Source organism: Microchirus variegatus (genome assembly GCF_963457635.1).
Source record: "Microchirus variegatus genome assembly, chromosome: 8".
In the NCBI taxonomy this organism is placed as follows: Eukaryota; Metazoa; Chordata; class Actinopteri; order Pleuronectiformes; family Soleidae; genus Microchirus; species Microchirus variegatus.
The window spans coordinates 6,286,677-6,301,529 of record NC_139809.1 but is presented as its reverse complement, the minus strand read 5'-3'; the positions used below and the strand labels follow the sequence as shown (position 1 = coordinate 6,301,529).

Sequence of the window (14,853 nt, the reverse complement as noted above, 5' to 3'; positions counted from 1 at the left end):
TATAACCGTAATTATCAGGCGCACCCATGGGCCGCTGAAAATATTGGAGCTGAGATTTTGATTAAAATAAAATTGGACCGTAAATCCTTCGCTTTTAAATCAACAAACCTGTCGAGCGCGACGCCGCAAACATGCTTTTTTGCTCTGTGTGGGGCTGCTGAAAGTACAAAGCTGTTGTGGGGGGGAAGACCTTTTTAATTACAAATCAGACCGGACCACATCACTAACAGTCCTGGTTTGTCATGCACCTGAAATAACCTCATCACTTGATCTGAGGGAGAAAGAACTTCCCACTTCCTCTACTTCCTCGAGGCTCTGTTTACACCCTCACAACAAAATCTGTGGCATGACAGGAGATTTAGACCAATCACAGGGCAGTTCACGCAGATTTTGGGCCACACCTACTGGTCTACTGGTTGTACCGCCACACCGAATCCGCATGCACCAACAAAACTGTCGTATGCCGCAAAGAAACGGGGGGGAAAAAAAGGAAGGTTTACAACATAGTTCTAACAATAAATACGCTAGAATATGTTTAAATGACCTGTGGATGAAACCTTAACAGGAAACATCAGCTGCACATTAATATAAATCTAGGGTCGGACCATGTGTCGATATAAGAATTAGTGAAAATGTTAACTTGATTTGATCTTATAATTACAAATAGCACCTTTAATTAGGGTGTAAATGAACGTAGGAATCTTTGGATTTTAAACTGTTGGACTATCAGTGTTTTAGAGATTTCCTGGGGCCTTGGGAAATTGTAATTTACTTTTTTTTTTTTTTTTTTAATCATTTAATCATTAGAGTCTCGGCCTTATTAGAACAATGGCTGTGCACAAGACCACATCACTTCAGATTGTTCAGCCCTGTCTCACTGCAGCACTGACGGTCATAAACAATGCCATTGGATTGAGATACCGGTTTATCACAGCTTACAATATGTACCGCGAAGAAGAAGAAGTCTGGTGCACAGTCGATGATCCATTTTATGATGGAGAAAAATCTGAACGACCAGTGTGACTGGAGTGAATATAAATGGAAGAATTATGAACATGAGCAGTAATGGCTGCACAGACAAAGAAGAGGGGAAGGGGGGGGGGGGGGGAATAGCTTCAAAACCTCAAGCTGCATTAGAATTAGAACCAGTGCCAGAGCTACAGTATATAAATCACAAAGAGGACGAAGAGGATGTCGCCCAAATCGAAAGAACGGCGATCACACAGGTGAACGGTGAATTGCCTTCTTCCTGCTTAATGTCAGAGGCAGAGTCGGGTCCAAACTTCCAACTCTAAAACTTTGTAACCTCTGTAGCGCAAAAAATTGTAATTTCTTGCATGTGATGGAACAAGACTTTGAAAGGCATTGAAATGTCAATGAATATTATGTCTGAACAAGTGTGGAAAACCTGATAACATTCCACAGAGGGTCAGAGCTGGCTGAGCCGAATGGCTGGCACCGACGCTGCCACTGGCTCCGCGACTAAGCCACGGGAGCCATTCTGGGGCCGATTATTCACGGCGCTATACTGTACTGATGTTCCACTACACTGGGTTCTCTCATTAGGTCACCCGACTCTAAAGGCCATTAAATTTTCAGTCAGCATGAATAAGTAAGGGATTTCTGCCTCTGATCATGCAGTGTGAAGAGTCCCCAAACTCATCATAGGTACTCTGCATTAAAAAAAAAAAAAAAAAGTCTTCAGGAGCACAGGAGTAACATTTGCTCACTTAACTATGTGAGAAGGGCACCGGTTGGCGGCGGTGTATTATTATTATTTTTTTTTTCTTTTTAGATTTAAAGCCGAGCATGTGGCGCCAGACAGCATTTCCAGAAGTATTGATTAGAATTTAGCTGCGGGTAAATGACTCCCAGTGGGATCTCCTTGGTAACTGGAGCAGTGCCAATCCACTGAATGTCTAACTGACTTAATGCAGATATAAATCGCCGTTCCAATCAAGGCCATTTTATTTGCTGGTTTGAATGGGGCAATACGTCACCTGCAGCCGTGCACACTTTGGTCAATACAAACCTGTCACATTGGTTAAACGCAGGCAGCACTGACGAGATATGATTTATAACGTTTCCTTCCAAGGAAGAGTATTTGAGTATTTGCTGCACAATTGCACTGAAAAGGTTGGTGAAAACCATCTCTGGCTTTTCACTATTAATTGTCCTTGCTCTGCCTGTGAGCATTCATGAGTTATTTTCATATCTGGACTCCAGTAACGTGACAAGAATTAATTATAAAATGAACACCTAGTAAAGCTGCGACATTAACGAAAAGCTTAAAAACCTCTAATTCTTTTCAATTTACTTCTTTAGGTAACAACTCATTTATAAAGTGAGCAGCGTGCCAAACGGAACTCTTAATCCAATCAGCTAAAAGATGAAATGAAACGTATAAAAAGAGGGAAATTAAACATAAGCCGACTAGGTTGTGGGCAAGATTTCCTCTGAGCCATCTGTGCAACAGAACACGTTGTTTTTTTTTTATTATTATTATTGTTTGGTTGCTAGTGGCCAGAAAATAACCAGTGAAAACAAAGAAGAATGGAGCCATTGACTTCAAATATGACCCCTTGAAAGCACAGCCAGAGCTCTATCTATCGCCATCTATTATATTCATGAGTGTGACCTGTGGTGTGGGGGGAGGCGCCCACCTGCTCCTCTGACACTGTGCTGCCAGGAGATCAAACAGGCCTCCTTACTCCCTCTGCTCTGTTACTCCCTCCACGGCACCAAGTCCCATACAGGAGACGATTGACCCACTTTTCTTCACTCCGTGTGCTATTACCTGGAGAAAATGGACTGATGTACTATGTATGTATGCGTGTGTGTGCGTGTGTGCGTGTGTGTGTATTGTTGTACTTGTGGCATACTGAGGACCAGTGAAGGTTTTTAACCAACAAAGTGAGGACATTTTGGCCGGTCCTCACTTTGTTTTCATTGAAATCACTTCCTTAGGTTGCTATAACATGCTATACTCAATTTGTAAAAAAAAAAATTTAGGACCAAACATTTTGAGTCAAATCTTTTTTTCAAATTTTGGACGACATATAATATAATATGATGTTTTTGTCAAATTTAGGACCCAACATTTTTTTTCAAAGATTTTTTCAAATGTTGGACAACATAGTATAATATGACGTTTTAGGTCAAATTTTGGCCGAAAAATTTTGGGTCGCATTTTGGAAGAAAAAATTTGGGTCATATTTTGGGTCAAATTTTGGACAAAATATTTTGGGTCAAATTTTTTTTTTCAAATGTTGGATGACAGTATAGTATGACGTTTTTGTCAAATTTTGGACAAAAAATTTTGGGTAAAATTTTGGACGAAACATTTTGGGTCAAATTGTGGACGAAACATTTTGGGTCAAATTTTGGACGAAACATTTTGGGTCATATTTTGGACGAAACATTTTGGGACAAATTTCGGACAAAACATTTTGGGTCAAATTTTGGACAAAATATTTTGAGGTTTTTTTCAAATGTTGGATGACATAGTGTAGTATGACATTTTTGTCAAATTTTGGACACAACATTTTGGGTCAAATTTTGGACCAAAAATGTTGGGTCAAATTTTGGACCAACAATTTTGGGTCAAATTTTGGACCAAAAATTTTGGGTCAAATTTTGGACAAAATATTTTGGGTCAACTTTTTTATTTTTTTCTTTGGTCGACATAGTATAGTATGACGTTTTTGTAAAATTTTGGACCAAAAAAAAAAAAAAAAAATGGTACTGCAACCAGTAATTCTTTGTAGATGTCATTCATGAAGTAGATATTTGTAATTGTGTTGATTTATAAAGTGGAAATGCTGGTCATCCCTTTGTCAGCAACCCAGTCCTCAGTATGCAGCAAGTACAAGAATGTGTGTGTGTGTGAGAATACTGGGTTGGTGAGTTTGTGCGACTGAACAAAAGCCTCTTATCTTCATGTGCAAAGATGAAGGTGACGCTAAAAGTCCAAAGAAAGCGTGTGTCATTTCTTATTAGACGCTGTTGTGTGTTTTTGGCTTAGTCAGTGTTTTTACTCCCTTTATGCTCCAGTTGACATGAGGTGAGGAGCTCATTTTAGATCCATGAGCTTTTAGCAGGAGGGCTCTCACCGCGTTGGCTGGGTTGATTTGAAATCCACTAGACTCGAGACAAATTTGCCAAACAAATTGATAATTTGCCAAACACTGCGGGACCAAATGAAACCGGTGATACTGCATAAATTCAATTGTGCTGCTGTAAATTGTTTAAAAAAAACCTCAAGGCTTTTTTTTTTGGAAGAAAAGCCATCACTCATTGTTTTCACAGGATTAGATTGATATTGACTGACTCTGACAACCAGCATCAGGATTCTTTTCTCTTTTGCCCTTCACTGCTCTCCCCTCTCTCTCTTTGCTTGTTTTTTTTTCCCGTTTCCTTCCGTTTTATATCTGATCTTACTACCCTTATAACCTTCACTATGTTTAATTTATGTCACTCCTTGTCTTTTTTTTCTCTCTTGCAGACCTCACATGTTGACAGAGTACATGGTCATCAGGAACGAGAGTTTTATGAAGATTGCAGCAGTGGGGACATGGATGGGAGACTTTGTCACTGCTTGGATGGTGAGATTCCAGTTTTTTAAGTTGTGCAATCTATTGAAAGATTTCATTTTATGTCACAACAATAAATATGAACAACCGCCTATTACATTTAAACTGTGTTTCTCAGTGCAGAAGTGTTTAGAGCTTGTTTTGTGCTCGGTGAGCACACAGGAAGTGATTTCCTTCAGGGCGAGTCAGTTGGAGGCAGCTGCGACATTGTGCTAGTAAAGCAAGATGGTTTGCAAACAGGCTGGACAAGGACTGAAAACACAAAGGGAATTCTACTGCTCAAACAAACCTGGTCAACAGGTTAAACGTTCTTGGTGCTGCTACAAATGCAGGTCTGATACAGTCAGGTCTGATGAAGAACATAGCATACAATAATTTTGTATAGTTTACAAATAGTATAGTTTGTATAAAAAAAGGATATTTAATTCATAACAAACCTTACATTCAACCTTAAAGGTGCCATATGTAAGAATGTGGCTAAAAACGGTTACTACATTCAAATTCAAAATACCGAGGTCTTTTTGGTTTAGTTTTCTGACGTAACTGGCAACCCGTGGTTGCTCGGCAGCTGAGACTCTACTGACTGCAATGATTGGTAGACGGCGGTAGGTGGCGCCGCATGCCAAAACATGATTTCAAAACATAAACATGATTTGCAGTCTGCGAAATATTTTTTTTAAATGTAAATATTTTGGCTGAACTGTTGTTGTTGGTGTGTTCAGTTTGTTATATGAACATTATTCCTGAGTCTCTGTGACATATTAGGAGGATTTTATGGCCAGTTGCTTTAGATTTATTACATAATGCACCTTTAACCATGTTCGTCTGTTAAAATACTATCTATGAATCAAGTCATTCTCTCATCTAATTTCTAGGTCAGTGTAGCCCCCTCAATCATTACAGCTCCCTACAGTAGTCCAGTTCAATCTGCCACCAAATCCTCAGGGTAACATGAGGATGTGATGTACGGAGAGGGTCAGAGGAAACAGTGGATGGATGAAAAAAGGGAGAGACAGACTATATTAGGGGGTGAAGCGCACCTCTGTTCATTTGTCGACACGAGGTAGAGAAGGAGCGCTCTGGTGGGAGGAGGACTACCTGTGGTGGAGGAAGGAGGAGCGGGGCTCTGACACCGGCGTGCACACAACAGAGGAAATTTGACAAGCTCCCGCACCAGGTCACATTAGTATTCAACAGTACAGGCTGCAAAGAGAGAGGAATGGGGAGAGGCGATGGGGGAGGAATGCAAGGAGAAAGATAGAGGTGAAGGGGAAAAGTGGAAGTCTGTTCGGAGGGAAGAAAGAAAGTGAATCAGAGAGAGAGAGAGAGAGTGGAAGTTAGGCCATGGCAAAGTGCTGATTCCAGAAATTACTCTGAAGGTTCCTTACATTTCATTAATTCAACAAGGTACTTGAAGACGACCTTTATGTCTCCTACGCATCACAGATTTAAAGCTTGTGCTCACGCGATGAGCGGACAGAGTGTCTGTTTTTGTAATGCTGCAGAGAGAGAGCGAGCGAGAGAGAGAGAGGACCGTCTCATAGATTTCTTTCTCGATATACAGATTCTTTTTCCAGCACGAGCTACAGTTTCTGCAGTGAGGCACTTTATTGACAAACTGACCTTGCTTTTGCACTTTCCTCACACAAGTATATCGCAGAACTTTTTTTTTATTTTTATATCCAAACAAAAGCTTTATGATACAATGCCGAATCCATAATAATAGAAAAAGCACTCTGAGAGCTCAAACCTCTGCAGAGGTCGATCAGGTTCCCACAGTGTCGACACACTCCCAAATCCACACCATAGAAATTTCATAATTTTTTTCCATGAAAAATTCATCCAACTACGGAGCCCCCGAAGGGACATGAGAAAGAAAAAAAAAATTACGAAAAAAAAAAAAAAATTTAAGTTCAAAGTCGAGATCTCGAGTTTCCAAAAAAAAAAAATAAATTAAATTTCCATAATTTTTTGGAAACATTATTATTATTATTTTTTTTTTTTTCTCTCACTCTCACCACTGTCCATGGTGCTGAACCAACGAAGCCCTGAACATGGTGCAATTGAAAATGTTTGAGCGGCTGGCAGTCAAAAGAAACTCGAGATCTGGAGTTTCTAAAAAAATTATGAAAAAAAAATGTTCATAATTTTTTGGGCTCCGTAGTTGGATGATTTTTCATAGAAAAAAATTATGAATTTTTTTTATTTTATTTTTTTGGGGGGAAACTCGAGATCTGGAGTTTCTAAAAAAAAAGATAAAAAAAAAAAAAGAATTCACTCAAGGTCTCGACTTTGAAACTCGAGATTTCCCCCCAAAAAATGTCTTGTTTGGTTTTTTTTTCCTCATGTCACTTCGGGGGCTCCGTATCCAACTCTCACAAACTGAAAAAATCTACCACCGACAATTACAGAACATGGTCACACAGCGGTGCAAACTGTTGCCTCACAGCAAGAAATTCAACGGTTTGGATCCTTTGGGTTTGATTGATGGCTTTTCTCTGTGTGGAGTTTGCATTTTCTCCACATGTGCACGATCCAAACAGCGCGGGACAAAATGATGTATCGCTGTTATCATTTATCCAGACACTATTAATGATTTGTTGTTGTATGCGATCGTCAAAAGTACGCGGGCACTAAAACGTATCGTACTTTCATTGTTTTTATAATTATTGATTATCTCTTTCTTTAAACCTGTGGGCATTAAAGTGCTGCCGTGCAGCTTCCTGTCTTCTGGGAAGTCTTTCCGCAGGATTTGTGGGTCTTCGTGGTGATTTACACCCATTCAGTCACTAGAGCATTAGTAGAATTAGTCACTGACGTTTGCCCATTTCTTTCCGTCCTGAAAGTGTTGGATGGGTTTCAAGAGTCACTTTTGAAACCCCGGAGAAAATGTCCTATAGATTTATCATCTTTACAACCCAGTCGTCACAATCAAGGTCATTTTTCAAAACCGCATTCATTTCTGCAGGTGACAGATATGATGCTCCAGGATGAGCACTATCCAGACTGGGGCAAAGCTGCCAGAAGATTCTGGAAACAAGGAAACCACAGGATCGTTCTCTTCTGGTAGGCTTGTCTTCGTGTTAGATATAAAAAGTGTACCTTTGTAGAAAACAGGTGTTTCTACAGGTATAATTCAGTAAAAAAAAAAAAAAAAAAAGCAATCATTGAATCTTGTTGAATGAAATGAAAATGCAAAGCTTTGATTCATCCAGCAGCTTCCACAGGCAGATGGTGTTATTGTTCAGAAAGATCATTCCACAACACTGTTACACAAGTCCAGTGAATATGATACACTTGTATTTTGCCTTGCAGTCATTGCTGCTGCTGCTGCTGCTTCTGCTGCTGCTGCTCTTCCATTATGTGAAGCCATCGTCTGTTTCTTTTCATGAACGTGCTGTGGCATAAACCCTGACCACACAGTCTGTGTTGCTTTTGTAGCTAACTTTTATTGGACCGTTATTCGTTATTATGCATCAGAGCATGTATTCTGTGTACAGACAAGTGAGCTGTTTTCTGCAGTCAAGGCTTCATAATCTTGCGCTGCTGCATGGACGATTCAAGTTAAACAACATCTTAACCTTTGAAAAAGACCTGTTTCTGGTTTAGGTGAACTAAATCTGTTTCCCTCCCTTTTCTTTTACCTTTGGCAGTAATCCATTTACCTTTGTACCACCAAAGAGAATTTGCTGGACTTGAATTTTGAAAAATACGGGTTGTTGTAAAACCTTTGACCCCGGGTGTAAGACTTACTACCTCCTAGCTCACTGAATTTATTATATAACCTAAGGCTTTGTAGATGTGTGTGTGTGTGTGTGTGTGTGTGTGTGTGTGTGTGTGTGTGTGTGTGTGTGTGTGTGTGTGTGTGTGTGTGTGTGTGTGTGTGTGTGTGTGTGTGTGTGTGTGTGTGTGTGTGTGTGTGTGTGTGTGTGTGTTCTTGTACTTGCGCCATACTGAGGACCAACAAAGTGAGGACATTTTTACGGAGTGAGGACATTTTGGTCGGTCCTCACTTTGTTTTCATTGAAATCACTTCCTTAGGTTGCGAAAACATGCTATACACTGTTTGTCAAAAAAAAATAATTTTTTTTTTTGTGGGAATTTTTTTCCCCACATTTTTTTACAAATTTTGGACCAAAAATTTTGCATCAATTTTTTTTTCACATTTTGGACCAAAAATTGTGGGTCAAATTTTTTTTCAAATTTTGGATGACAGTATAGTATGACGTTTTTGTCAAATTTTGGAAATGCTGGTCCTCACTTTGTCAGCTCTTTTACCCGGTCCTCAGTATGCAGCAAGTACAAGAATGTGTGTGTGTGTGTGTGTGTGTTGTGTGGTCTCACCAGCCCATTGCGGGGTTTTCACGCAGTCAATAGCCATGTTAATCTTCCCTCACTCAGTGTCAGCACCTTTAATTAGAAGAACAGGGTGAAAATCAATGGACACAACAAGGTTGTGGTGTGAACCGCAGCCCAACCTTTAACATTCTTACCACAAACTGTGACCCTAAGATAAGTGCGAAACAAATGCTGCAAAACCATGTCCGATATGCCCATTACTACAAAAGCCAAGTGGAATTGTTCCCTATTTAAAAGCATTACATCATCGCTGCACACAGTCCCGGTTGTGTTCATTCACTAATGCAGCTTAATGCCGTCTCTCCAAGAGGAAATGCAAATGCCTTCTCCACCGTTTAATTTAGGGTAACGTAAAGAAGGAGGAGGAGGAGAGGATATGTGGCTCTTTGATATGCATGTATGCAGAGGACATCAGCATTTCAACCCATGGAGTTTAACATTTCCTTTGATTCACTGCACTTGTATCCACGACAGTTCAAGCAAACTTTTTAGGCACGAAAGAGCATTGTCAATACGAGATTTGACCAGAAAGATGAGAGCTTTAAAGGTCACATAGAGTGGTCCTGTTGCACATAAATGTTAGTTATGGAGGTCTACTTACATACATTAACTTGTTTTTATGGTCAAAAACCTCCTAGTTGCTGTGAACTAGCCGATAGAAATCCTCTTTTCTGACAGTGTTTTTCTGCTGCGAGATTTCAGAGTGAACTTTCACCCCCAGAAGACAGAGTCTTGTGATTGGCCAGTACTATCCAGCACATCCGTTCTCAGAAGCGCAGCGCCCCCCTCTGGAACGGCGGATGCACTGCTCCTCATTATCAAAACATTGTTTTAACAGTGTTTAAAAATAGCTTCGTCACGACTCCCCGCCGCAGTCCCTTTTATGACTTTAAACCGGAGTCAGACCCAGAGTCAGAAGACACTGTTGCTCGTGAAACACCTCCACAACGGACGTTATTCTTCTTCTGCGGTTCAATGTACGCAACCGGATGTGCCCGGACTACCGCCCGGAGCAGGACGATCGGTTGTTCAGGAGAACCGCTGCTTACGTAACTATTACGGGATTTTCAGTGATCTCGTTGAGCCCGAGATTACAATAAAACACAGCGTTCTCAGCAGTGGCTGAACTGTTTGTTTCGAACCGTCAGGGCTTCATAAACAAGGTAATGACGCAGATACACACCAAAAAAACAGCGATAATAGGAACTTCCGGTCTAGTTCCGCTTTAACTGCCTAAATATCTCGTCAAAAATGAGGCCAAAAACCAAGGCAAAAACTCAAGGACAATACAGGAAATATATGAATATACAAGACTAGATGAACAAACATTGTTGTGCAGCGTTCTGGAGTTAACGTTGAAGCCGCTTCTGCGTAAGAAAAGAACTAAACGGTGGAAAAACTAAAAGCCCTGAAAATGTCTCTGCCTAACAGTTAGAATGGGGATAAATAATGACATGCACTATCTGCAATGCAGCCGGCTGATGTGTGGTGTGAGAACGCACACAACACCACAGTAATCACTGGGTGACATTGAAACAAAACACACAGTGGAGCATAAAACTCGCCTTTGTCGCCGCGCCTCTCTCTCTTAAGATGGGACGCACGCGGTGAATGCAGAACAACTCCGATACGACGCAAATGACAGAAAATTCACTGCGAGGAAAAATGCAGGAAAAAACACTGCACACAGATAAATGAAATATTTTGGCTCATGTTGAATATGTAAATACATGGAAATATGTATGCGGTAGCGGTTTCGAATTGCACTGTCTCTGCATCAACAAACAGTTGATTTTGCCCGTCTGCACCTTCATCTTCATGGAAGCTTTTTATTCTGCCATTTTTCAATTCCAAGTAAAAAAAAAAAAAAAAAACTGTTGTTCAAAACAAAGAGTTTGTGAGAAGTGAAAGTAGATAGAGCTTGATTTATCTTTTCTTGGAATTGACGTTGGTGGGTTGTTTGTCTTCCAAGCTGTATAATATCATCAGCGCACCTCTTCTAGACTGAAGTAATAACATTATACATGTATTTTAAGGTCTCGTACCTTTACATTCACATCATTCAGTTTTTACTCGTTAAAAACACCCTTTCTCTCCTTGCCTCTTTCCCTTTTTCCTCCCTTTGCTTCCAATTCTCTCCCTCTCACCGGTCTCTTATCCCCCTCTCTTTTCTCTCTCCTGCAGGTTAGTGCTAATCTCTCTGACGTCACTGGTGATTCTGGTCCTCAGTACCGACTGGATCAGCTGGGACAACCTGAACCGTGGTTTCCTGCCCACCGATGAGGTCTCCAGAGCCTTTCTGGCCTCTTTTATCTTGGTCTTCGACCTTCTCATTGTCATGCAGGTATACCTTTCCCATGTGGCCAATTAAAAAAAAAAGAAAAAAAAAAAAAACACAGGAGGGGGGAGGGAGCCGAGACATCTCTTGGCTCACTCTCTAACCCACCTCACCCTCCACCATCCAAATCCTATTCATCAATGGGGCACTGCGGCACAGCGCATTGAGAGGGGTGTTTGATCACTCTCAGCTGGCGTGGACACAAACGCTTGCTCCCTTCCTGCGTCTCACAAACGCACACCAACTCATACACAGACACACAAACTGCTGTTATTTACTCTTCCATTCTTTTTTCCCCCCCGAGTCCCTTCATCGCCCCCTTTTTCCCAAACCTCGGCAATGAACTCGCCATTCCCTCCCCATTCCGAGCCCAGTTTATTTTCTTTAATGATGACTCACACGATTGGAGTTTTTCTTACTTTCTTTCTCCTCCCCCCCTCCCCTCCTCAGCTACAGTGTCCTCCCTCCGACAGGAGAGTGTGCATCAATAAAGCCCGTGTCACTGTCTCATGAATATGTAAATGTGTTTGTCTGGAAAAAAACAAAACAAAAACACATAATATGAGGAGCAAGAGTCAAGTAAAAAGGAGCCAGAGCCACAAGTCTAATTCAACACACACCTCAGCCCCCGTTATGCACTGCATGAATGCATTTAATTCCGGGCTCGATGGTGGCTACCGCGCTTTGGTATCCCCCGAATATGCATTCATACTCGGTTAATTATGCTAATTAACAAGAGCCTGCAATTGCGCGAGAACCTCTTCTCGCGTTGCCGCACTCCACAGAAGCCGGGGCAATAACACCATCATAATTCCCACGATAATATGTAGTAGTAAAAGTGATTTCTAGACGTATTTATTGAAACAATTTGTTATTTTAAGGAGCCGCTCTGGGCAGTAATTAGTGCACACTACGGTATTTTTCCCTCATTCATTTGCTCAATTATTGTGATTATGCAGATATATAGAAATGGCTCCGTCCACAGTATGCAAGCTTTTTCCTTGCATTCCTGCCTCGGCCAGCGTTTTTTTTCTTTTCTTTTTGGCTCGCTGACCCTATCAACACATTTCCAGCCACAGACCTAATGTAACATGAAATACCAGTTGTGATATCTCCGTTTGACTCCTTGAGCCACACTGGACCTGCAATCGCCTCTGCCTTGAACTCAGCAGTCTATCATTCGCCCCCACTCGCACACTCCAATACTTGATTTGTTTACGACGGGGTCTTCTCATTTTCTGCACAGTGTACAGCAAGAACATTTACTACAGTTATTTATGAGCGGAGTTAACTTCCGCTGATACAGGGCCTGTCCACTGGCGGCCAATGCTGTGTTCCCTGAGTCAATAAAAAAATCATCCAGCCCTCCCAGCAGCTTTATTTACCTCCATTTTGGAGCGCAGGGTGCCATAGTTAATCTCTTACATTCATGTGAATTGGTAGATATTATTGTTCTCAAACTAATTAATGACCTGTCAGGATTTGCCTCCATGCTGGATTTTACTTTTTAAAATATAGTTTTGTGTACGCATGGACATGTACACACGCTTTCTCTCAGTTCGCTGTGGAAAGAAACGTGTTTTGCAGGATGCAGGCGTCTGGTTTAAATGTCATGGCTTTTTACTACTATAGCAACAGATACTGCAGCTATGGAAGAGGAGGAGAGAGCTTAATTAATATCAGGGGGGCCATAACCAAGCTGTTCATAGATACTGGCATGGGACACTCTGGATCACATGAGGATATATTAAATGCAGGCTTGTGGTAATTTAATGTAGCAAGATGCTCCAACAGCAAATAGTAGCGGATCTGGGGGAAAAAACACCTGGTATTATGTGTCTGACAAAAACTAATTTGTGAGATGATTAAGTCGGCTCAATGGGAAGAAACAATTTTGAAATATTAATTTTCCGTCCCCTTTCCATCACTCACGGTGATATTTTCATTAGTTTAATTTGTTTTTCGAGTGCGGTTACATAACGTGAGGCGAGTCACGATTACAACGTACAGTGACACAAGTAAATGCACAATTTTGGAGCAAATAAAAAAAATGGGACTTTATATAGCAGCAAGCAGAATGTTGAAATGATTATTATTATTATAACACCAGCAAACCTTACAAAATCATTCCTTGATATACAGTATATACACACATTACAAGTCAGTATTTTAAGGAACTAGTGCAGTCCCCGTGTTTTTTTGAGCCCTGTTTTGTGACTGGCTCTAGCTACGCTAATGCTAATCGAAAATGAAAACATTTGTGCTGTGCCTAATTGAGGTTGCGCAGTGTTTGTATTATGTTAGCCCTACGCTAATGGCAATCGTAGCCTCGCTACCTTACCTTTGGAAACAGGTTCGCCCAGTTAGCCGCAAATTTAGTAGCATGCTAATGCAAACATAAATATGTGCTCGCGTATTGGTGAATGGACACCACGTCGTTTCAGTATAACACCGTGTTCTGCGGTGAACCGTGTGAAAATGTCTCACCCACCGTGAGGAGAGCCTCCTCACTTCCACCTCCCCACTCCAGACAGCGCAGCTACTGCTGATGAGCCGATGCCTGCCTGGTGTAGCGTGATAAATCAGTGAAAATTAAAATTACTCCAAAAAATCAAGGATTTTTTTTTTTTCATATAAATCTATATTTTCACAAAATTGAAAATGTAAATTTTCTTTGCTTGTTATTTGCACGTGTGTTCACTCATAGCTCAGAGTGAATCCTAAGCGACACGTCAGGGTCCCGGCAGCGTCTAAACATCGGTTTGAGGAGCATGTTGATGTGTTTTGACGTGTTGATATCCCATCGCACATTAGTACACTCCACCAGCCTGTGAACACAGTTAGTCAAGAGTCGACAACAGCTGGCACCATGTTTGACCTACAACCAGTGTATGAAGAGCCTCCACTGGGATTGAGCTAATATGAAAGTTCAGTGATGTGTTTGACATCCAGTAAAGCATGATACATGGCTGTCACTGTTCATGTGGCGGTGCCTTTATTTAAAATGTGTTCAGCTCGCGGCTCCGCTATCACCATGGCAAATTCAATCTTTAAATCCACTGTTTTACTTTAAGTTATTGTACTCTATTTCTTGTTTTTGTAGCCGTGTGCTTACTGAGTGACCTCTTGTGCAGGTCATCTTTGTTAATCATATCTCGATCTCTGTGGGTTTTTTCACCTGGTTAAATAAAGGTTATGTCTATGTATCTCCACATATGTTCTTTTTTTTTTTTTTCCAGGACTGGGAGTTTCCTCACTTCATGGGTGATCTAGATATGAATTTACCAGGAATGTCGACAACGGGTGTGAAGCTCAGGCTCCCCGTCTACAAGGGCATCTTCAAAGACGAGTGCCACGTCCATATCACAGGTGGGGGGTCGCTGCGTTACAGGAGAGCAGGGTCATCTCGTGTTCTTCCCAAAAAAGAGGGCATTTACAGCTCCCGCACACGTCTGAACACACACACACACACACACACACACACATATTCCTAAACTGATTAAGGAGCAGAAATAAAATCAAAATGTCCACAAGGGAAAGCTAACTTTAGCCTCTTTCTGAACA

General features: G+C 41.1%; 1 protein-coding gene across 1 annotated transcript in view; it reads left to right on the top strand.

The window, feature by feature from the left end:
• The window catches only part of tmem117 (transmembrane protein 117), a 33,872-nt gene extending 22,434 nt beyond the window's left edge, over nt 1-11,438 (top strand). The window contains exons 4-6 of the mRNA XM_083893979.1: nt 4,505-4,604; nt 7,561-7,658; nt 11,136-11,438. Coding sequence (XP_083750105.1) covers nt 4,505-4,604; nt 7,561-7,658; nt 11,136-11,322 — 385 coding nt within the window. The 3' untranslated portion in view covers nt 11,323-11,438. The remainder of the gene's footprint in view (nt 1-4,504; nt 4,605-7,560; nt 7,659-11,135) is intronic.
• The last annotated feature ends 3,415 nt before the right edge of the window (nt 11,439-14,853 follow it).